Source organism: Dermacentor variabilis, chromosome 10 (genome assembly GCF_050947875.1).
Source record: "Dermacentor variabilis isolate Ectoservices chromosome 10, ASM5094787v1, whole genome shotgun sequence".
Taxonomy (NCBI): domain Eukaryota; kingdom Metazoa; phylum Arthropoda; class Arachnida; order Ixodida; family Ixodidae; genus Dermacentor; species Dermacentor variabilis.
This window is the reverse complement of record NC_134577.1, coordinates 24,472,604-24,498,011: the sequence shown is the minus strand read 5'-3', so window position 1 is coordinate 24,498,011 and position 25,408 is coordinate 24,472,604. Positions and strand designations below refer to the sequence as shown.

The following is a 25,408-nucleotide window of genomic DNA, read 5'->3' as shown; positions in this document are numbered from 1 at the left end:
AATGCAAATAACCTGCCTTGGGTGGCATAACCATGGCCTTGTTTGATAGCTTTAACAGGCTATATTTAAAACCACTCTGATTGGGAATTAAGAGGTCCTGCTGTAAACAAAACAACACATTGTACATAAATTACACGTAATTAATTGCATGTTTTGGTAGTTTTGTGATTGGTCAATTACTCTTTTTCTGATAACGCTCACTGTAATTCAGTTACTTCTTTGAACCAGCGTTGCTATAGCTTGACAGAAACGGCCACATAGGACTGATGCCAGGAAATCGGCTACAAATGATATTTTTTTGCTTTTTCACTGGACCTTCTGGAAGTGCCTTCTCCGAACCACAGCAACAATGAAGCAATGTGCTTCACAGAGGACCCGAACACTAGCATCGTGCTATTAAGTGAGTACAATCTTGCGCGCACGGTGTTCATACATTGCAACCTCCTTCCAGTAAGTACATGAAGCGAATTTTCGGTGCCGTTGCAGGTGCCTTGACAATAAAACGAGGAAAGGTGACTGATGAACATTTTGGAAAACGATTGTGTGAGTGAAGATAAACATACTAAGGGCTTCTGAGGGTGCAACGGTAGAGCCAGGCCAGCTCACTCTGCTGAGTGCATTTGTGCAATATAGATGTAGGTTGGGAGGAAAGTAATATAAAAGTAATTGATCACATTTCAGTAATTGTTCATATACTTCCTTGGGGCAGTAATTGGTAGCTGTAATCAATTATATTTTCGAAAAAAATTTGTTGTAATCGGTTACCTTATTCTGCAACATGTCTACGTCTGAAACAAAGTTATTGGCAGTTCATAAGAGGAAAATTAGATTCATTGCCAAGAACTCCAGTGGAAATTTCGTTAGTTTTTCCTGTCTATTCGTTCTGATGCACCTATTGTAAAATTTTCATTTCATTAAAAAAAGTTCAGTCTAGAAAGGGCAAAATTATACTATTTTAGGTGTGAAAAAATATGCTGCAGAATACTTTTTGAGTGCAATGCAACAAACCCATGTGCATCAGCTGCAGCCAAAACTTTGCATCACCGAACTGAAACGAAAGGCAAACGTAAGCAAAGCTGTGCAGCTGGTGCTCCAAAAGTCGGGCTATAGTTTCGGTTTAATGAGACCAAAACTGCCGCAAGTGCGTTTCGTAATTTTGGTATTCCGATATCGTAGTTTCGAAGCTTTCAAGTGCAGTTATTGAAGGTGCGTGGCATAATGAAACAAGAATGGGAGAAAAAAAACATTTATTTAAAGATACTATCTCATTTAGACATAGCAGAGGCGGGTTGCATAACTTATGAACACAAAAATGTCAACCGCAGGTGATCGTCAAAGTCCAGTGCCCAAGCAAGTCCAGGCTTATTTCACATACAAGTGCAATTCACAAGTCGGCGTCCGCCGCCGTAGCGACCACAATCCACCGCTCTTGCCACGCGTGCGCGCGCTCCTGCGCGTCAACACCTACGTCACAAGATGGCGCAGAGCTGCCATTGGTCGTACGCTAAGGGCATGTGTTCATGCGTGTAGGCGAGCGGCATTTATGGGCGCACAACACACGTTTATTCTGACTGCAACGTTTTGCGCCTGTACCTCGATCGCTTTCACATTTAATACGCCAGCGAACGCCCGGCTTTCATATGATAAAGGTGGTAGTACGATCGTTCGCCCATGATGCTGTCGTGTTGGCAAGAATGGAAACGATAAAGGAACTGCTCGAGCGGGCAGAAAGCGCAGGCGCCGGAACTGTCGACGCAATGCACCGAGAAGCCGTGAATCGCACATGCGAGCAGAGAGTAGGCAGACGCTATCGGCTCTGCCATGCCATGTTAAACAAAAGGAAAAGAAACGCCGGTTCAGAAATCGACGACTGAGCTGGCCGAGTCGCGTAGAAAACGGTCAGTCACGAACCCTCGTCCCCATTGGTTGACTGCGCTCCATGTGCCGAAAGCCGCGCGTTTCGTACGTTGTTCGCATTTGTGTCATGTTTGTGTCGCAAAAACATCGGCCACCCTGCTGTTCGCTTGCCTGCCACGGCTGCATCGCTGAACGACTACGAAAGGTAAGCATATAAGCCACTGTCAAACCATAGCTATGGTCAAACCTTTGAAAAAAGGGTTCTGCGTCCGTCGGTTTCTCGATACCAGAGACGGCGTAGTCAAAGGTCTTCGTGAGCTGACCCTAATGTCAGTGCGCCATGCGCGCGAAGCTTCCATAGTGAGAGCCATACTTGGCTTCTTTCCCCTTGTCCACCTCCCCAAATAGGCCTAAAGCCATCATTCTGTGTCCGTTTGTCGGTTGAGGTGTCCTCTGCTGAGAGACAGTTACTGCGCTGCACTTTACCCCAACCTTTCCTTCCCATCATCAAGAAATTTCCTTCTCTCTCTCTGTGTCCGTTTGTAGCGCGGGTCGATCCTGGAGGCCTTGCGATCGATCATAGGTGCGGGTAAATCACCGTAAACTTGGCTGGGTGTTTACGGTGGTTACCCGGCCAACTTAATTTCCCTTACCTTAAATGAACACTATAAATATAAACATGATCTTTTTCCTGTATGAGTAAACTACTCTTCTACAATATCACAAGCTCCACTCTTACCCCGATAAGACTCAATTGGTAAGCCAGATGAAGCGCAATTATAAAAGACGGGTGGTGACGTCTCCTTGAAGTTCCCGCAGCATTTTGCTATGACGTCATAGACTTTGACAGCGTCATCTAGAGCCCAGTTAATTCATCGGTAAAGATCGACTACATTGTGTACATTTATAACCTCCTTGTTGTGTACTTAAGGAGCCAGATATCGAACATGAGTTTCGGAAGCTTTTGCTAAGCCAACGCAGCCTAGATACGAAAAAAAAAACATACTTTGAAATCCGTGACGTCACGGTGACGTACCGGCGATGAGGATTCGGTGCGAAATTCAAAAACATAACGTATTCTTTCGAAATTAACATCGTGCTTAAGGACCGCTTTTCTCTGATTTAATGTTTTACTTTAGTGACCCTTCGAGCCCTGGCTCAGGTGTATTATTGCAATAGCAATTATATGTCGACACTTTAGGCGCATTTCTGCCGTCGCCATCGCCGTGATGTTCCGTATGATCGAAGTCTATAGGCGACAACATCGTCGCCGCGCGCCGTATGCTGTACGTGCAAGTGAAAGCGTGCGAGAGTAAGTCGACGATGGCAGCTCGATCAATCTCGCGCGCGCAAGGGAGGCAAGCGGGGAGGAAGCGCGCCGTCTTCCATCGCGTGCAAGGCACCGGGGGGAGGGCGGTGTTCTACGCGATCTGCGATGGGGACAGTCTAGGCTCGAAGAAGGCCGAAAGCTCCGTGTGCACTGTGTTCTAGCCGCTTCGTTCGCGTTCGAGCGAGAGGCAGTTCGGAGGTTTATTCGCCCGCTGCTGCTGCCGTGCTTCCTCACTCCAGCGTTTTGACAGCGAGTTCCCGCGGTCATCGAGCGAGAGGTGTTCATGTTTGCTTGTGCACGCGTTACACCATGCTTGTTAATATATTTAATAATTGAATGTTTACAAATTTACACGGTCAAAAGGACTATCCTTACTTCGTATAGCTGTCTACTAATTTGCTATTGCAATCGATGCTTCGCCTTTCAGGTGAAACTGCCACTTTTTTTGAAATGCAACTGATGGCATGAGTGTGTGTATCTATAGCGAAGTACCTAATTCACTCGCTTTTAATGTGCCCTCGAATGCAATGTGCGTCGAATTTTCATGGTTGGAAAATGTGAAGGACTTCGATTGCAACGCGTATATTATCTGACCTGTGCCAGCTATTGGAATATGTTGCATAAAAAACGAGTAACAGTGCAAGACACGGGACATAAGGAGGAGACGGACGAAGCGCTTCGTTGGTCCCTTTAGAATGCAGTGTAGTCCTTAGGTGCCAAAATGCAATTTAATGAACCCGAGTAAACGCTGTCAAAATTCATGACGTCACAGTGGGCTAGTGTGTAACACTCAGGGTGGCGTTGCAGATTTTCACTTTGTGGGTTCTCACCCGTGCTCTTGGGACAAAGGAACGACAACAGTAGTGCAAACAATCACAAGGGCATTTATTGCACCTTTCATGGACTAATGCCTGCTAGCCGAGTTGCTATCCACAAAAGAAGCCGATGAGCGCGCAACAAATCGCGTAAGTCCGACTCGCCACGACCGGATAACGAGCGAATATGTTCGCCCCGTGCTGGACACCAGCACCTGTTCGTTCGCGCGTACGGTCACGCGAATGATCGTGTTCGTCCATTCCGGAGTAGGCCTCACGAGACAGTCTCGCAGAAGCATGGATCGGCGCATGCACAGAACGTCCGCGCTGCTTGGCGATACCGAGCCAAAGAGGAAGAGCCTTCTCCTTTCCGCGCCCAAGTAACCCCGCTGTTAGATGGCGTTAGCAGAGCCACACTCGCGCCATCTCTCGGAATGCGATTCAACCAGACTGACTGCCGCTGGCACCCAGTCGCGAGGCGAAGCCGGACTACAGGAGAGGGGAGCTATGCGGGAAAACAACATATCAGGGAACGCGCATCCTCACAACTTTTTAATCTTCTGTGTATACTACGCCTCCTGTAATAAGAGTGTCCATTTTGTTCTTTCACAAGCTGTAATTTACTGTTTATCGCTCCTTTAAACCAGCCAATCCAACGCGGGGCCCACCACAATCGGTACTACCTTGACAGGCTTTATAGCGTAGGCTCGTACAGAGAGTATAACCGATGTCATGCCTTGTGCGAAAATTTTGGTCATATGCTAGAAGTTGTAAAGCGCTGTCAAAAATGCATTCTACTACAAGAATGTTTAAGTATTTAGCAGTAGCCGAGATAGAAGCAAATGGAACCGTGCGAGCAGGCAGGCTACCCTTCCCACAGCCACGGTAGATAACCGAGGCCCTTTCTCGTTGCACTCCGTTTCACAGCTGCGCTTCGCTCATCCTATAGGTGTACCTAGGCCTGTACAATATGCTAGAAAGAAAAGCACGTATAGCCTACCCGATTAACCCAAGCAGGATAGGTTAATTTGACATCATGTGGTTTCAAAGGGGACGCTAACAAATCATAATGTTTAACTTTGTTTTTCTGTAGCAGACAGGGTACGTTTGACACAACCTAGACATGTTGGCACGATGCTCTGTGGCAGTAGTTCGATGCAGCGGCCGATCGCTCCCCTATGCGTCACACGTTCACTACAACTGCGCGAAGTTTTTCCATCGTTTAAAGTTTGGTGGATGAAGCCTCCTCAAATCAAGAAGTACATTTCAAGCTCCCAACGAACAGCAATCGGCAAGACCGACCGCGTCTGGTTGGAGAGTCTGTTTCCGCACTGTAAATGTACAGAGTGCGCGTTCAACATCCTTGCATTGTGTTTCCACAATGAACAGGAGTATTGTATGCTCTATGCTCAAGTACTCTTATCAACATACCTTGAGTTTGGGACAGTTTATGCTTGCAGAGGTTCACGTTTTGGTGCTGAAAAACACGAAAACACACAAAAGACACCATCGCAGAAACACCACACCGAGGGTCTACAACCACGAAAATCTTCTTACTTCTTACCATGTGCACTCTGTGTTAGCTTCCCTTGGTGTTTCTGTATGGTTTGTTGTTTCTTGCACTGAAACACAAGTCTCTGGTTCGTTGCAAACAAGTGTTGAAACAGTTCAGTATGGTTTGCCATTAAAGAGAACAATGAATAATGTTTCAGGACTAATTGCATCTAGCTTTTGATACGAAGGTCTCGGCAATCGTATATTACCGATACAGGTTTACCTAACATGACACATATGCATCAAGCACTTTTTTCCCTGTGAAGTTGATGTTGGTTTGAATTGTAATCAGGTACTACCTTTACATCTTGACCACAGTATGCACAATAGGGCACTGGGCATGCAGCCGACATGAAATAAAAGTGTTTGCTCCAGAAAACTGCGCATCAATCATGGGCTTTAATAATAACATCAACGTGATACAAAGAAATAAAACAGGTAACGGCTCTGCTTGCCACGTAAACAACAGCGTTTTTCCCAAGAAACCATGTTGCTAACCCGCATGTTATTTATACATATATATATATATATATATGTAGAGCGCCATATATTATCATACTTCTATAATTCGAGGTTAGAAAGATGTGCACGGCACTGCAGCAACGAAGTTCCGCGTCCATCCTGGCTAAACAGTCTTTTTCTTCGTCATTCTCGACGATGCAAGCTGCCAACAAAGAAGGAGAGGCCTTGTCTCCCTTCCCACACAAAAAGTCTATTAAGCTGGGAGCTGTTGGCCAGTCTGTTGAGTCCCATGTGCATCGTGCCGGCCAAGTTTCCCAGCGTAATCTCAATTCGGGAGGTGACAATGTCCCTGCTTGTCCTATGTACAACGCGCAGTAAACGGCACTGGGAGGAGGGGGAGAGGGCGTTTGCATTCTGGCATGATTTGCATCGGTGTGAAGAGGCCCACCTACAGGATTGTACACTGAAAGAGAGAGAAAGAGAAAACGGGACGCCATCACATTTAAGTTCCAGGTGACCTGGTCATGGAGTCTACAGTATAGCACTGTAGAACCTCGATATTAAGAAAACTATTATAAAGAAATAAATTAGTACAGTGGAACCCAAATATACTGAACAGTGACAAAACGAATTATCGGAGATACCAAAGTACATTAATATGGTATTTCAATATAACGAATTAAATGATTACAGTAGAACCTCTAATAACAAACACTCACATAATAAATAGATTGCATATAACAGTGAATATCAGATTGTTCGCCATACTTAATTTCGATTAGTATTCAACTACTATGATGAAACTGAAAATGCAGGATCCTACATGTTACCAGTTATAGCGAATCAAATTTTATACTCGTGGTTCAATATATACTATGCAAGCCAGCAGCGAAAAGCTGAAATGCCCACTAGCGTAACTTCAAATGTACCTCTGTATGCTTAAGTCATCAGATGAAAAAATAAAAAAGGTGTTTCTAGTAGGTTAACAGTAGGTTAAGATTAGGGAATCTCGGGCTATAACGAAGCCCTATATTATGGCATCTCTCACAGCTGAGCTGCTTCTCCGGGACACCGGACCTCATCTATAAATCAAGCAATCTAGGACATCTCACCTTATTTACCGCTCCACATGTGAGTAATGAATATATTTTTTCTGAAACTTCATGCTTTCTAGAACAACGCTTTCTGCGACAATCGCTCCACCATCTGAGCTTAACCAAGAGGCTAGCAGATTGCAGTGCTATCCCAAATTCTTCGACAAGTCGAAGCACAGGGACTGAAATATTGCAAATTAGTTCCTTGGAGGACCACAAAGTGGAGAAACATCTTCATCCAAGTTGCGAACTTCCGCAGAACTAACTTGCCATAATCGATCAACTTACGTCTTTCTTGGACGGTGGGCTGCTGTTATTCTGCCTTTGCCGCACTGTTGATTCGACAGCGTCCTGCGCTGATCCTGATGCACTCCGTGCGGGGGGTCGTGACAATGCCCTGTGGTGCTCTTCTTCCTGAAGCTGCTTTGCAAGCTCCTCGCTGCAACGTTCAGAAAGCAGCATCCGTTGAAATGCACTGCCGAGCTATCTATTGGCCCTGCTGTGGGCTACGACAGTCTAACAGAGTTACTCAAGGTGGACACCCGTGAAAAATGATTTGAAATTATACTCCCGTTTCATACTTAGCAGGCAGGAAGTGCGGCAGAAGTTACGGAAGTTGTGCAGTCGCAGAAGCCTCAATCTGCACCCTTCGCAGTACAATTACTTTATCTGCAATGCCTTATGCGAAATAACTATTACAACTTGTGGACAAAAAGGGTGCATGCTAGCACCTGTGTTCTTCCAGTGTTTGACACATGATGTTTTGGTCACACCTACAACTGGTGCGGTGTGGCTGCTGCGTGCCACTCTCATTTGATGGTAATTAGGTTCAGATGTGTGATGCCTTCCATATAGTAATTACATCATGTCTGCTACATAATGTATGAAACTTAATATGGCATCGAATTGCATGATGTATACCTGTGTTATCTTTCTTTACTATATGTTGCAGTTGTGAATGCAAGCAGGGACTTCATAGAGTTGCCTGCTATGTATGAAATTGAGTGCAGTATCTTGTAGAGTGAAGAACCTACCACTAGAGAGGCCAAGGAAAGCATAAAAGAAAGGTGCTAGTAATGGCTATATGTCTACATCATGTTTATTACTTGCAAGTCTGTGTATGTGTGTGTGGGCAGAAGGAGGCAGATTCTTTGCATTTTGTTTTTTTTTTTAGTTTGGCAAATTGCCTTATGATTGCTTTGTAATTAGAGAAAAGACCGGCCCTTTTTCTGAATTGTAAAACTAGCTTTCCAACGAGGACAGTTTGTTGCTAATATAGCAGCATTGCTAGCTTTCTAAATCAGCACATATACACATAGTCAGAGCATGTTGTGAGATGAAGATATGGCCCCTCTGACAGCACCACTTGCCAAAGCCAAGTGCTGGCAGCCTGTCAACATTCAGCTTCAATGAATGGTTACCAGTGCAGTCAATAGTTTGGAAAATGTTGAGTGTGGCAGAGCAGACATTGGAGTCGGTAATTAGGAAGGGGATTCACTCCCGCATACTTTACCATATTGCTGTGTTGGTTTCTCTGGTGTTTACATTGTAGTGAACACAGAAACATGCAGCATCAGAAAAAAAGGGGAAAAGAGAAAGGGTCGTCTGGCATGTGGCAAAGCCACATGCCAGACAACACCTTAGTGTGTGGTTTGAAATTCGTCACACTGAATTTAACGGAAAAAGAAAAAGCACAGCTCAGCTGGCCACAACATGCTGCAGTTGCTGCATTTCACAAGAAGTACATCCTTAGTTCAAATGAACAATAAAAAGTTGCGAAGTGGCAAAAATGACTGCACTGCAAAGTTGCAAAGTTATTTGAGTACTTCTCCGTCAGCTAGTCACTGAATAAAAACACTTGTAGTGCACACAGAAGCATGCAACCGAAGCATGCAAGCTGAAACATGTGTATGCAATCTGGAATGCATTACAAAGGCATATGAGTGAGAAGCTGGCCACAGTGTGCTGTTATTACAACACATCACAGGAACGCTTCAGTTCAAGTGAGAAAGGATGTGTGTTAACATAGCAGGAAAGCCACATGTTTGTAGAGGAAATAGCCGATTCTAGAACAATGATATTAATCTTCATGGTGGGTATGAACAGTAAACACACGAGCTCTATATCCAGGTCACAAGAAAATTCTGATTTCTAGCAAGTTCTTCATTCTGAAAGCTGAGTGCAGCTGTAAATTTAGCAAAACTATGTGGAGGACTGTATTTTGTCCCAAATTTCCTGCCAAGTACTAATTGTTTGAGGGTACAGAAACGACGAACTTCAGAGGTGGAGGACAATGCCACGTATTTGCGCTTCTGATTTTTATCAAACGGCCACCATTGTTTCAGGACCAACTAAGGGCCGTCCAGAGGGCCCATGATGTCGCTGAAAGGCTTGGCCTGACAGTGCCAACGTGGGAGCGGCCCGCCTTGACTTAAGAAGTCGAGCCTCCGGACCTCATTATAATAAATGTTTTCACACAGACACACACCGAAGCGCACTTTGCATGGTGTGTTCTATACATGTATAGATTATAACAGAGCTATGGATCACTGTTCATGAGTAATAACAATTAAAGAAAACACATACACACGTACAACCATGCACACCAAATCAGACACAAAAATCTAACAAATAAACAGTGACAGGCTGAAGCAAGATGATAAACCAAAAGACCCAAAACCAATGCTACAGAATGGCAAAACCAGTGACACGTGTAGCCACTACATAAGCAGCCATGAACCAAGGCAATCATGAACTAAAAAAATCATGACGAAGGCCGGCATGTCATTTTGGTGCACCACAAAACAACAGCATGGACTACACAAACTTGCACACGGGTGACATAGAAGCATTTGACTAGAGCGCTGTCAGTCATTACTGCCAGCCCAACCCTTGTCGACATGAGCAGGTCACCGCAAATTGGAAGAGAGGGTCTTATCACCACCTGCTGCTGGGCTAGTTGGCCCATACTTGCATAAAAAAACACAAAACGATATGAAGTAACAGGACATCAAGGAGCTCTTTGCTGTCCTCTCATTACATCGTATTGTTTCGTGTCCTTTCATACCATAACAAGAGAGGCCTATTGGTGGAGTAACACAGGACAGAAAGTTTAGAACACAGAATAGACAGGACATTTTAGAGCGATGAAACAAGGAGAGGACAAAAGGAGTGTTGAGTTTTAATGTCATGTCTGCGGCTATGAGTACTAATGGTGAAGTAAAGGGCTGTGGATCAATCTTGATCATCTGAGGTCTCGTTACTGCACTGAAAATTGGTACACCCGTAATCAGATAAGAAACACCACTCAGTTCGGTAACGCCAGTGTTGCGACAATAATCGGGACGTGAAAGCTGCCTTTAAAGAATGAACCCCACTTTAGCATTTTATGCTCACTTTAACAGTGCTCACCTTTTTATGCGCACCTTAGTGTCACCTTAGCATTTTATGCTAAAGAAGAAAAGGTATTGTGCTATGTTTAAAACATTTAGAAGTTTTGAAGAAACTGTCATGTCAAAATGTGAATGCAGGTTATGGTCTAAGCATATACTTACGGCTTCAAAAGTTTACAAGGTACGGTATCTCGTAAAAAGCTGAATATTCCTTGAGCCACTTAATGGCAGCCTGGATTTCATATTTGCTAACTGTACTAGTGTATGTGATTGTGATTCTGTTGCACTGTTTTATTGGCTGCAAGGTAAAGGAACCCACACCCCGTAAATTTTTTATGCCTACTGTACATGTTAGGTTTAGACCTTTAATGGAATACTGGGACAGAGCCAACAATGGCAGTGCCAATGGTGGCAGCTTGTGACAGTGAGATTAAACAAATCATATACACCTCTTCATGTGTCAGGCAGCTGCTTTCTCAAATGCATTGCCATAGGTGTTCCTGCAACAACACCAACACATAACAGTATCTTATCTTTTTTTTTCTTCCCACGAAGTGCCGTGCAACAGAACATTCCATCACATTCAGGTCGAACATAGCATCACAAGACCGTGGTTTAGTCCCATTACTCTAGTAAAACAAGAATGCTTAAAAGGTGTATGTTCCATCTAAAACTCTCGTTGTGTCTTGAATACATGGGGGTCCATGTCTGGGGTCAGTGTGAAATCTTAACAAGCTTGGCAGCATGTGAGGACGTTAATGTAGAAGACTCACACGCGAGAAATTGGAAGGAGCCTGAACATGCTTATTGCTTATATTCTTTGAAAATTGCACAAGCTGGCACATGGATCCTTTTGTGTGCACATATTGAGACTATCATAAATGTCACATGGTACAGTTTCAATTCTTGTCTGCTATTTTTTGCTAACTCTGAAATCTCATTCAGTTATGTCAGCCATCTTGGACGTGACAAGAAGGACTCGTAAACTTAAAACAACCATTAGTGTAATGTGAACAAAATCAGACGGCTTGCCCTAAGAAGCATTCGATGCAGGACCAATGCCAGCCCACTGCATGGCCAACGTAACTGCCGTCTAAGACCAACACTGGACCTGCGCTGGCACGCAGGTCAGTGTTAGCTTAACGCTGAATCAACATTGGCCTTCTTTCCCGAGTTGTTAGGGGGCCTCGCAGGCTGGAACAACAGGGCTAATAGGACTTTCGTAAACTGCTCAGCCACAATAAGGATATGCAATGAATTGAAAATCTTGTGGCTAAGTGCTCTGCCCGAGGTGAGGTCAAGCCAACACGTGCTCATGTCGAACAAGGGCGACACATGCAGCGTGGCGTGCAGCCTTGCCCTCTACGCTTACTCTGCGCGGATGGCGTCGTGGTTGAGCGGCTCGACTGGCCGGACGAAGGACTGCAGAGTGTCGTTTTTCGTTCGCTCATGGTGCACTTGCTCGTGGTGCAAGCTTAAGGCAACCAGGTAGCTGCAAAGAACCAGCGCCAGCACCCTTGGCTCAGGCCTCGACCGGGCCAGAACACTCGGGCTACCACTCTCTCGCTCCAGCACAAGTTACAAAAGCGCCACACAACCTGTACACACCGTTAGGGAGCACTTCAGTCACTGCTATCGTTCAGCCGCCATGGAAATTGCAAGAAGAACACGTCAGCCATTTGTTTACCCCATATTCCTGCTTCCTGTTTGAGCAGAGACAGATCGTAATGCTTCCTTAAAGCAGCATACTGACAGGACATTCTCAGTTTTTGATGGTAAATGAAGGTCCAAGTGCCTTTTACCTATAGAAAAAACATAAGGCAAACATCATAGCATACCAATTTACTGCAAATACTAGGTTCAAGAAGGCAGTTTTGGTTGTGGGGATCGAGGTGCTTTACCGCACCTCGTTCCCTAGCTTGCGCATTGTGCTTAGCTCGATCTCCAGGAACCGTCGCCGCAATCGCGACGTGGCGGACATGGCTAGCGCGCCGGAGCTAATTTCCCACGCACGCTGTGCTTCTCCCTCCCGGGCTCAAGTCACTGTGCGAGCAAACATCACCGGGACGTGCCCTGATTGCCTCCAGAGTGGCAGCCCCTGGGTGCCCCCTCCTCCCGAGCTCCCTTCCACTGAGCACTTCATCAGTGCGGCAGATGCTCATAGGCCCACAATGAGTTGGTTACGAGGGATCTTTGCTCCTGTGAATTTTCATCCTCGCGCTTGGTGGACCACTACCCGGTTAGCCCTAGCGCAGCAGGCGCACGTACTCGATCGGTCTTGCGGTGAGCCTTTGCTCGTAAGCGCCATGACTGTCGCACTGTGGTGCATCTCCAGACTGTCTTGGTACCCAAAAGGTGGACATGTCATGGTGTCAAAATACAGACCATAGCGCTATTCCTGCAATGGCTGATGCAGCACAGCTAAAATAAGAGTGAGCAGCACTCTCATTAACTTTTTTTTTATGAACAATGCCATCATACCTAGTCTTAATGCTACTTGATGTCAGCAGATTTTGTGCTGTGTCATGACATCACGTTAATGTAGATGACACCAGCTCCAGCATTGGGAAACCAACATACAGTTGAACACCTCAACAATGAAATCGGTGGGGAAAGCTAAAGAATTTGCTTTCACGAGAATTTCATTGTAGCAAAATGAGACAGTGCAGGCAGGGAATCAGTCACAAAATGAAAATTTGCTAGCAAAATTTCATTAGCCTAATTTGGCAAGTCTTGCTCGAGGCTGTAGAACTGTGTTGCTGAGAGTACAAAATGTGCCCCATGTGTCGGTCAGCAGTGGCGGCACTGCCATTGAGTGGTATTATTTTGGAGATACAATCACTTTCGTAATGTTTTGCATACAACTCTGCGCCAGGCATGGAACAACAGCATTCCTCCGGCACGTGCCGTCGCCAGTAGACATCAATGCATCTGGTGGCAAGCGCAAAAGTAATCGTATTTCACGTCCCTGAAAGTGGTCAACCGAGAGTACAGCCCCTTCACTGAAATCTGTGTCCAGCGATGCTGAATCTGCAAGCAATGCCTGTTGGGTATTACCGAAACCAGCATTCAGGGGACGCATATTCTCAGACGATCACTCAATCATGGCAACCCACGCTGCGGCTGCCATCTCAAGCGCCATAAACGAGTCTACGTCCTGCACTTTTCTCACCTATGGAAATAACGTTGTCAAATGTTGGCAGATACATGCAGCCATGTCATTTAAGATTGGTGACCAACAAACAAGATGGCGGCGATGATGTGCTTCCAAAGCACATCGTGATCGCTTCTGGCACTTTGCTATTCTTGTAAACAAAAATTGTGCCAGCCTTGCAAGCTCACTTTGATGGCATTTTATGCTATTTAAGTGGGAAGAAAATGCATTTGACCACTCCAAATGCATTTGAGTGTAAAAATGTTTTGCGAAACTGTTGCCACTAGAAAAGAGGGGGGCGCTGGTTCTCTACATGATCTCTACACAAAGCACAGGAAAGTAACATTCTGTTAGATGCTGGAGCTATCAACTGTGTGTTACTGAAGGCTCGAAAGCTGTTTCAACGCACTTCTTCCTTTATCCTGAACTAAACAGATCATTCTAATACCAATTCAGCTTCAACAGCTTAATGTTACATGTATACATACAATAACAGCTCACTAAAGAAAAGCATCTATGCTTACGTCAATGTCATGTAAGAAAACATGAAGCAAGCACTGCTTTAAAAAGTTTAGCCAATTATTTCAACCTTTTAATTGCACAGTTCACTAGTAAACAAACAAACAGACAAACAAAGAAGTAAAGTTTCAATAATTATAGGGCTCTAGGGGCTATAGGTATGGACAGTGAATTGTAAATATGTGACCATCATGATGTCAATACTGCATATTTTCTCATACCAGCAGAGTAACGGCTGTATCTAGCATTTGCAACTAAAAATGAAAAAGAAGAAGGTAAGGAAGGAAAGAAAGAATGTTCCAGAGGCAACTCACCAGTTGGGAACAAAATGTTCAGGTAACTGAGTTTTAGGGAATTTTTCAATACACCGTTCCAATACTTGTACGGCACTGACACACATGCTACCAGAATGCGGCCCACACAGCACAAGAGAGTCCACTCACTCCCGATCGATTTGCTGCTCGGTGGTGAGGCATCGTGGCTTAGGCGGGTTGACGACGAAATCGGAATCTGCAAACTGGCCGTCACCCTCGACGTTGATTAACGACTCCCAGACTACGTCAGGCTCGTTCAGGAAGCCCTGGTCCGTGACCAGCTGGTACAGGCGGTCCTGATGTGATGGGAGGACACAAAAACGATTGAAAGGCCAACTGCAATGAACTTTCGAACAGCGTAAAAAGCCTGGTCTCTAATAGTAGTGTAGGTACAAATTGTACAGCTTCCATGCACAACTTTACGTTTGCAATGCGAAGGGCTCTACACAAAAAACAAGCAAGATTAACCTTTTCCTTTTATAGCGAAACTCCAAGAAACAGTACCATTGCCATTTGCTGCAAATGATGCAGAATACAGAACTTTTAAAAACCAGGGCACAGCCAGATGCCTAAGCTCCCAGATGGAACAGCACAGCCTGTGTGCACATTTCCAAGATCTGCATCGTATCTGTATACCACTAGGTGCCCACACTGTCTGCTAAGGTGCTATTCAAAGCCTTAATTTAAAGATTAAGTGACCGAGATATGAGTTACTGAGATAACTTCAATTCTATATACTGCTCATTAATAATCGATATAAGGCCAAGCGAAATTTTTTCATAATTGGCCTTCAAGAGTGAACCACAGAAGCGATATAGATGCCTGTATAATATTGTGTGAACAGAATAATTACGATATTCCAGCACAATGGCCATATACACAACTACAATGCTCAGAAGAACTCACAATGGGTACAAAACTAACAGAAACAAACATGGTGACTTACCTTTCGCTTGTGCAATGTGATAAAGTGGTTATTTCGAAAAAGAACGCACAGTTCGTCTTCTGTGAGCGTAGAGTTCAACTCGCACAGGCCGTGATAGGTCAGCTGCGACGCTGTTCGCTCCAAGAATGCTTCAGCTAACAGCGCTGCAGACAAGAAACAGTAAACATTAGCTAAAAGGTACTCCAAGGCTCGCAGGTATTTGCAGTGTACACTTGTAGTCACAGAAAGATGAAATGCAAACAAGAAATGACAAAGTAGAACACTTCTTGCAAGTGATAACTCAAGAGCACAAGCTCATAATCGTCGCCAAAGATGGTAAACGCCTGCACTAAAAGTTCAAGCCAGAATCACGCTGACATTACATGTACTGACGAAAGTAGAAATGAAAGAACACGTTCTGATTAGCCCTAGCTTGCTCGTATTTCAATTGTTCACGGCCGTACAGTGCTTCCACAAATGCCCTGCATTCACGAAATGAAATCAACGTCTTGTAGCAGAGCTGGTTTCCAACAATATACAGATAAACAAGGCGCTCACTATGTTAACCTTCTCATGTGTTCACTGGCCACTTATATTTCATAAAATACATACTCCTTTGTACACTTGCGACACTTTTTAGCTTACACTAAATGCTAAAACAATAGTTTTATACTGAATTATAATTAAGTTTGTGTTTTCTATTGTCTTGATCAGCTGCTATTTATACTTGATGCATAATTTCCTTATTACCTGCTTATAGCATGGTGGATTTCATCAAGGAGCTCAAAGCTTCGAATTGAAGACATGCTCAGATAAGGCGATAACAGCACAGTTTCAAGAACACAATGGTCACACTGAAGTGCGTAGCTAGCAGAAGAATTCACAATTTGAAACATAAAACGATAAGGCATAGAGTGGTGATAACAAAACAATGCAAAGCAAGCACATCTGTCATTCTGTCATTTTTATGCGTGTGATACATGTGATATATGTGATATGCGTGTGACTTGTCACAAGCTTTGATAACAGGACTGAACAACTGCGCACAAGAACAGCCACATAATCACACTATGAAAAACAAGTATTTTACAACGGAACCTGCACAGGTTCCTTTGTTGCATAGTATGCCCAAGTAGAACTTGGAACATTTTATTTCAATCTGCTCAAACCTGAGTACCATGCACAATTATTCTCAGTCATGTCTCGCATATATCATGCTAGAGAATTTTACCTTTGAGTACATGCTTTCTCATAACCGTGCTGCCGTGATACCTAGACATAGAAAACAGTTTGCATTCTGCTTGTCTGCTATTGTAGAAGGCTTGGGTAGCAAGTGACCTTTGTAAAGCAGTCTTTGACATTATATTTTTTCCATCTAAGAAGAGCTGTGTCACCGAAAAATGCTGGTAAGTTATAACACTTTTCCTGATGACAGCACTGCAAGATACCATTGCCAGTTCAGCTGTTCCTGGCTATTTAGGCACCATAGTAACATGTAATGTGCACTGCTAATGATGGTTAGTAATAATACACCATTACTGGTAACTAAACCACAATATTAAACTGGTACTGGTAATATTAAAGGGCAATATGCTGCTACCAAAGTAGTACTGGTAGTAGTAATCAGTAACTATACAAACGTACTGGTAACAGTAACTTGCAACAACACGTTGGTACTGGTAACATTAACTGACGCCATAATGGTGCTAGTAACGGTAATGTAGTAATGCTTACGCAAGGGTTAAAGCTAACTATTCCTTAAAAACCCCAGCCATGCTAAACATTAAGTATAAAACACAGCATGCCTTCAGTGACCAGCTCTGGCTTTGTAGAGGACTTGTTGATGATTATCCTTTCTACGAGCTGGTTGTAGCTGCAGTTGCCGACAGCTGCAAGGATTTCCGGGCACTCAGGGTCCAGGAGCCAACCATGATAGAGAGGAATTCGCAACAGGTCGAACACGATGCACTCAGGCGTGTACTCAAAGTCTTTTACACTGCAAGACAACAAAGCACAAGAGATTTGTCTTCAGGAGAGATGAATGTTCTGAATCTATGGATTGATGGGATTTTGTTATGTTTTTTTTTTCAGCGGCTTGTGTGGTGTGACATTAGATTACAATACATTTAAAGGGACACTAAAGACAAATACTAACTAGACGTGGACTGTATAAATATTATTACAGAAACCTCGCATCGCTTGTTTCGTGCCAAGAAAATACTCAGTTTACGAGAAAATTGAATCTCAAGGGTCCAAATACCTCTATCGCAATTCAAGTCCCCTGCCACCCAACTGGGAAGTGGCGACGTTGCATACACAATCACCATGCTTTGCAGCCGTTGGCGCGCAAAACTGCACCCGACAGATGGCGGTACGCTGTCTTGCACGAAACACAAGCTCCAGGCCATGGAGAAATCGAGTCACGACAGAGCGGTGGATTCGCCGCTGCAGCTGATTTTGTTCAAGTGGCATGGACTGTTCGGGCATCCAGCGACATCGCATGGAAGTCTAGTTTTCTGCTACTTGCAGTTTGTGCGAGTTTTGCAAGCCAGCGAAACCAGTGCAGCGCTATGCGATAACAAAACTACTGAAATGTGAAAGCACATGTGGTGCAGAGTCGAGCGAAAATGAAACCTTTTGACTGCCCGTGTCGTTGTGAAGGGTAACGTCACACTGTTCTTTTTCCTAAAAATGAAATAGAACTGCACAAGTAGCATTTTCTTTTGTCTGATAATGCAATGGCATGATGTTTTTATAACGAGTGGTTGAGTACTAGTGACAAACTTTAAATGAGGAGTGCCTTCGTCATCAGGTAAGTACTTCAAATGTCCTGGGCAAGCCTCTAATCGTGTCCTGCATTGACCTTAATTTCTCTATTACTAAGGCCCTGTTCACGATACTGACGCCTAAGAGATTTTCAAGCACTAATCTATCACTTTAGCTTGACTTAATATTTGCCTTTAGTGTCACTTTAGGGGCACATGCTAAGCTTTCCAATGAAATCTTTAGTACCGTCCTAGTGCAATTTTCCGATTGACTTCCCATATAAACCAGAATACAAGTCAAGATATTTTCTCAATAACGAACATCTACAGTCAACCTGTTATCTTATTAGTGGTTCTTAGCACATTGTAAGTCGTCGTCTGGCCAATTCAAGGTCAGGGGTCGACCTCCATTTTGGGCTGACCTCTAATCCAATTTACATGGCAAGTGGTGCATGGCAACTCAACTACTATAATACAAGAGGCATTACATGTTTAAAGTTCTCACTGGTATTCAGGGCCCTAAATATGAAAGGACTGCAGGGCAGCTCCCTTGCTTTATATAAAAATTGTCACGAAAACCATTATGCAACTAAACTAATTTATTACTGTGCAAAGTAAAACAAATTGTAGCTAAGCACTGCAGAAAAGTGCATAACTTACACATATCAGAAACAGCACCACCATGACTATGTTATATATATAAAAAAAAAGAAAACATGGCACTTTCGATAAGTGGTGACCAGTGCTATAAACAAAGTTAGGCCGTGAAGTGCATACTCTGAAATCGCAGGAGCCTTGGAAAAACGTGCGGGCACGAATGGCAATTGCGAGAGTCACGGGAACAGAGCACAACGATATGTCAACTCACCCCGTAAACCGAACGTTCACATCCAACCCTGTTTGCAGCTTTGGCAGGATGGCGATGGCATCGTGCATGTTTTGTTCATAATTTAGCTGCGCACTTTCCGGAATGTCCTGCAAGTGAAACAAAAACAACAAAAAACGGTCAGTGGCCTGTGTGAGGCAAAGTACAGCACAAGCTCATCAGTACAGGCAATCAATTCAAAGAGAGGGAGAGAGAGAAATTCAGAGTAAGGAAATTACTCAAGAAAATGTTTGGTAAAGATGGGGCCCACGATTGCATAAACCCAGAAACCCAATGAATCGGAAACTTATGTAGTCAACAGTTTGGCGAACATTCATCTGATCAAGTGCCATGATGAAGAAATTGCTGCGCTCATTGGCCAAGTGGAGGTGCGTAACATATACATTCTTGAGACCAATACAAGTTCCTTGCTTACCACAGTGTAATGACCACTGTAATATTCTTGTCCACCAAAGAACCTGTATGGGCTCTCAAAGATATTTTCTTTACATCTTGACTTGGTCTATATTTATGAGCGAAGAACTGCTGCAAATAGCTGTAAAAAGGAACTTTCAACAGCACAGGATACTGGGCACAGCCCAAAGCAGGACATGGCAAATAAAAGTTTGCGAATGAGTGCAACGTGTGAAAGTAGCTTAGTAATTTCAACCCCCTGTCTAGAGTTTCAAACCTGTATCTGATAAAAAGCTAGGTTCTCAACTCTCTTTTGGCAGTGTCTGGTTCTTCACCTGCACTACAATGTGACAATAGTACCAACGCTGATGGTGGCAGTAATGGACCTACATAGCGTCATACTTTACAGAGGAGAACGCAAAACTGCAATTATAATTTGTTTCACATCAGCTTATAAAACATACAACAGTGGCTCAGTATGAGAGAAAGCCAAGTCAAGCAGAGTTCGCTCTTCAATGCGTAGTGCTTCAATGCGTAGCCCCAAGTGCAGCGTGGCTTCGTGCACCCACCTTCGGTATAGACGACAGTATGCAGTCCCCTAGATGCTCCATCAGCTGTTCAACAGTCACAACGTCGAGCGTGTGCGGAAGCTTGATGAGACCCTTCAGCGTGAGAACGTTGATGATGGCAATCAGGGGACAGGGCCCATTCTCGTTCTGTGGAACATACAAGAGACAATGAGCAAACTAAGTTAACATTTCGTAAGGTGTTTTGGTCAGCCTTTTCCAAGTGACACTAAAGGCAACTGTTAAAGGACTACTGGCACACGCATTTTAGAAGTCGTAGAGATTCTACCACATGCGTCTCACACATAAGAGAAACACAGTTAGCGAACATGAAGGTTAGGAAACACCTATAGTTTAATCTGATACTAAGGTTGGCCTCGAAGTGCCCAAGTGGGTTTCTTCATTTTCGCTATGGCATGGCACAGAGCAAAATTCGCGAACGTCGCGTAGCAATAAGCCTAGGTTATGATGACTGTTTTCACATAAAATTAAAATACAGTTGACTCTCATTAATTCGATCCTCTCAAGATCGCAAGATTTAGTCTAACTATCTGAAAGGATAAATTAATAAACAGCGCCAAACAAAATTAAAATTTTTCTCGTTGCTTGAAGTAATCTGTAGTCTTTTTGCTCCTCACTCTTGAAGTGCGAGTGAACCAGCGTGCAGCGAAGAGCATTGACATGCGTAAATGCTATCTCTTGAGAACTTGAGAGAAGTGTGCATGCCATGCAGCCTAAGCAGAAGAAAGGGATAAATTGGAAGACGAGTTGACAGGCTGTCTCTGTGTTCTGAAGGCCTTCGTCTGTCCCCTACTATGAAACTTACTCTTTCTACTGAAAAGGCCATCACCAGGAGGATATAAACACCGTCAAGGAAAGCTGTTTTTGCCCCACAAAAACAAGTCCACTCGCTTAAATTACAGCTGCAGCAGCATCCCCTGTTTCGACCAACGTTTATCACATTTGTGCATTTAGCGCATTTCCCAGACCGCATGAAAAACATGGCCCTCGCCTGTGTGACGATAGGTGTCTTCTGGTTGTTCCACCGAACCCACTTGATCTGATACACCGACTGCGGTGGCTGCTCAATGCTTGGACTGGTACATGAGGTTGTTGTCTCGGTCCGGCAAGCCGCTGGTGCCTGTGCCAGTGAAGCTGTGTCGCTGTTCTCGGTGACCGGTGCTGCTTCTGCACCTGCTCCAGCTCCTCCAACAGCTGCAAGCTGCTGCTGTGTACTTGGCTGTTCCATTCTACCTGCAGGTGTTTGGATAGAACAAAAATCAGAACAGGCTTAGAAAATAAAACTGAAGGATTATGCAGATCCAATGCACATGTTGGAATCTACATTATAAAAAGCTGTAGTGAAGTGGCCGATTGAATGTTGTACAAGTAAATGCGAAGCGTACAGCAGAAGCTCACGTCCTGTTATTGTGCACTGTCTCTGCTCAAGCAATGTGTCTAATTGTGTCTGTTTGTGTCTGTTTTCCAGTCTAGCCATGTGTAGTCTCAAGCAATCAGAACGTTTGTGCACAGCACTGGTCACAAATTTAACCTGACGCAATGTTTATCTCTATGCACAATGCCATTCACAAGCTATGCCGAAGTACAAACACCAAAACAGAAGGATGCACAGTGTCAGATGCGCTAGTGCAGTGATGTTAGGAGGATGTATGGTCCTTGTTGAAGGAAGGATGGTGATCAGAGGTGTACGGAACAGAGTAGGACGACACATATGTAAATACATTTTAGAATCATACAACACTAGTGTCACATACCCATTCTGGAGGACTGTCCAAGAATGGGCACACACAAAGTGGCACATGGCACAGTCATTCCAAGAATGGGACAGCCGAAATATTGCAAGCCGTGATCAATAATGCTTGAAACTGGGCTAGTTGACGATTGACGACAGTTGATGAGTTTCATGATTATTGAGCTAGCGCGAGGACAGGGACACCGACACAATGAAACATTCATTTGGTCTTGTTTCTTGTGCATGTGTCCCTGTCCTTGTGCCTTTATGCTAGCGCAGAAATTACGGAAGCCATGATCATCACTTTCATCAGCTCTTTCAACAAGTGAAACTGGTAAGTAACAAGCTACAAACAGAATATGTTTTCATCAATGGCCAAACTTGGTTCTTCAGCTCATGCTCCATGACATTTCATTTCATGCCTGCCAACCTGTGATGTCTAAAAATTCATAAAAAAACCTGCAAACATGACAACGGCAGGGAAGAGGGAGGTGATAGCAGACATTTTATTAAGTTTGCTCTCAGCACACACCTTTTATGGGATTCAAGCGCACTTTATCAATGATTTACCTTCAGACATGACACACAAACAGCAGCAAACTAGGAACGGCAGAGGTTAACAAGCAACACATTATTTTTGGATCACAGTGACTCTGTTAGTGACGCTGCTGTTGCTGTTTTTTCTTGCTTCAGGAGCTTCCCTGAATAAACTTGCTTGAAGTGAAAACCTATTTAGGATATGGCGTCTAGTGCTGCCACAAGAGAGCGACACAGGTATGGTCACAATTTATTTCTTGTAGGATTTTCTTTTTTTTTTTGCAATCTTGGCCTGCCCTCCTTTTTGGCACATTCAAAACATTTTCATGAACAGAATTGATCTTTTGTAAAACTTGACACAATGACCTTAAAACCGTAGAACAAGCCCAAATTTGTCAACTTTACGAAAAATTCAAGAGAGTTACCAGGTATGCGAAATGAATTATTCTCTTTGAACAAAGCATACAAAGAAGGACTAGCCAGGAAAGCTAGAGAAATAAGCAGCCCGAAGGGGTTGCTGCCCCTTTTACACAGCAGCCAACAGTGAAAAAAAAACAACTTGCATAACAGCTTTTCCATATTATCACAGAGAATAAATTTACAAGGAATATAAACATTTTTTTTGAAATACAAACAACACAGCTAAAATATAAATGCATTATGAATTTTTCTTTCACTTTTACCAATAAATTGTATGGGTGACAGTCTGCCTTAATTGCAACTGTCATATTCAGACTACACCCGAGATACAAATAGCTTGCAGCAATGCTGGGCTGAAAAAAACAATTTTCCCAATCTGCACAAGGAGGGTGAAAATAGTCACAGAGATAACAAAAAGTAAAAAAAGTTTGGTCTTCAGCCAACAGAGGAATCCGCTGTTCCTTCCACTAAGAAGAATTGACATTTTTCATCTAGCATCACTAAAGGTGATGTGTAACTTGTAACTTGTGGATGAAAGAGGTAAGTGTTGTGTCCTAGCATGACATTAAATAAAGCTTACAATGATATTCAGTTCCTATGCAAAAGAGTCAGCAGTTTAGCCCCCACAAGAGCCATTTAAACTGGGCTCTCTTATGAAATGATGTGTCCCTTATAGATGCATCAATCCATGGAGAGCTTGAATCTCAGAGTGTTAGATAGCGCTACTCGCTATTATGGACCAGCAGGAGGCAAAAGTATTATTAAAATGCAGGTATTTTTATTTTATTTTATTTTTTTTTTCATTCTTAACCTTCAGCAATTGGCTTTAATAGCTGCTGGAGATGTCTGCTGAGTGGTACTTAATTCACTTAAAAGCAAGCTTCACATTGTCGTTTGACTATGCTCTACGTTTGAAAGATACAGACGAGGAGGTGTTTCAGTATGTCTGCACAGTACCTGGCCAAATGGTAGTTGGAAGTTCTGTTGTGTTTAAGGGAAAGGCTATAGTTCAGATAGAATTAGTTCGGTTCAGAAGCACAGCCAGATGCTCAAGACGTGTCAATGCTCTGGCCACAGAATTGTTTTGTTATTCACAGCGAGAAAGATAACACATTCATGCTTGTAAGGAAACAATTTAGCATGCCGCAGCTAGGTGCAAAGGTAAATATGTAAGGAGCGCCTGCCTTTCTGAAAAGTTGTGCTGCTCTGTAACACGTTCACATGCAAAGTGTCAGTACCTACAGATAAGTACGTGAGATTTTTTTTTTATTTACAACATAAGTTTAATTCTCATTTTTTTATGAGGTAACTGAGAAATATGCACGTTCAGCCGTTAGAAAATCTCGGAACGGACCTAAATGACTAGTGGTTCAACATATAAAACGGTTTAGCATGCATCAAACGCTGCAATCTTGCAGCTTGCACTTAAAAGTACAGAAGATCCTAAACGCGGCTTAAACCACCGTGTCTTGCGAAGACTCATCTATTTAAATGCGTCGTTGTGTACGAGACACGCACAACATTCGTTTGAACGTAGAAGTGATAGCGCAGTTTCCAGTTTCGGGGGAGCGAAAAGAACGCTTTAACCAACGTCGGCGCCAAAATGCGTTTTTGCGCGCACCTGGCCTTACGTGACATTTAAGAATATTCGCAACGTGACAGTGCTTTTTTTAGACCAAAACGTCTCTGTCCGGAGTGTCATCAACCTTGAACGTGATTGCCCAAGCCTCATCACGTTTCTCAATCTAAAATAAAACGAGGACTGAAAACTTCATCACACTGATCGCATGATGATAGCAAGATGCCGGTGCTCAAGCGGCAGGGAAAAAGAAAACAATCCCGCAGCTTTTAACGTTATGTAAAAATCGGTCACTGAGAAGACCATGTTTTGCACTGGTTAGCGTAGCAGTAGTAGTACTCGAATGTTACGCGTCTTCATATGCCGAAGGTCAGAGCCAGGGTAGCGGTATTCACAAATGCCACAAACCGTTCGCCACGCCGCATTGCGTGCGCCGTCATGCGTTTAATTGGGGTCAAGCTTCTTAAAACAAAACAGTCGTAGCAAACGCCGACCCCTATTGCTTTCGCGATGTTTCATCCCATCGGTGGGAAGTTTCAGACGTTAACCTAATTAAGCGCCCACACCTCGCACCACGATCAACGACAAGGTTCGTCCACGAAGTAGGACGTAACAGCAACAAGCGTGAAGAGCCGGCGACTCACCCGAAAACCACGATAGGAAGGCGATTTTTCAGGTGCATAAATATTTGACATTGCAATCCTTGTTCAACAGGTACGATGCACTCCCATGTCAATTTACACGATGGTGCAGGGGTTACGCAGAAAACTCAAACGGCACGTTTGACAGTGTAGCACTATTGTGCGCGGCCGATGCACTCACACATGCAATAACATTGGCGTTTTCTGTCGTTTTAGCAAAGATCGGACGAGCTCGCCGCACCACGACAGATTGCACCAGCACTGGCTGGTTTGCTTTCCGAAACGAAAGCAGCCGTCAAATCGCAACGATCAGATTCGTATTTTGGCTCGCGAGCTTGTGGCGAGTCGTTCACGCTACATTGCCTGCAGATTCACTGATTAAGTAATACCGGCGTGCACAAGTGACACTAGTAAAATAGTATTGCGTAAGAATGATACCTCCTTAGGAGTTT

At 43.8% G+C, this 25,408-nt stretch overlaps 1 protein-coding gene across 2 annotated transcripts; it reads right to left on the bottom strand.

Annotated features, from left to right (window-relative positions):
* Positions 1 to 5,936: 5,936 nt before the first annotated feature.
* Positions 5,937 to 25,249, bottom strand: LOC142560157 (ubiquitin carboxyl-terminal hydrolase MINDY-2-like). 2 transcript variants are annotated; one of them, XM_075672029.1, is made up of 10 exons: positions 24,960 to 25,249; positions 21,039 to 21,280; positions 20,030 to 20,176; positions 19,050 to 19,156; positions 17,222 to 17,412; positions 15,438 to 15,580; positions 14,621 to 14,787; positions 11,877 to 11,996; positions 7,401 to 7,551; positions 5,937 to 6,481 (listed from the first exon to the last, which is right to left on the bottom strand). In XM_075672029.1, exons 2-10 carry the CDS (start codon positions 21,273 to 21,275, stop codon positions 6,467 to 6,469), a joined length of 1,278 nt encoding a protein of 425 aa, XP_075528144.1. In that variant the 5' UTR covers positions 21,276 to 21,280; positions 24,960 to 25,249; the 3' UTR covers positions 5,937 to 6,466. The 2 variants fall into 2 exon arrangements, with proteins under 2 accessions (XP_075528144.1, XP_075528145.1); XM_075672030.1 differs by lacking the exon at positions 11,877 to 11,996 and having other exon boundaries at positions 24,960 to 25,247.
* Between the last annotated feature and the right edge of the window lie 159 nt (positions 25,250 to 25,408).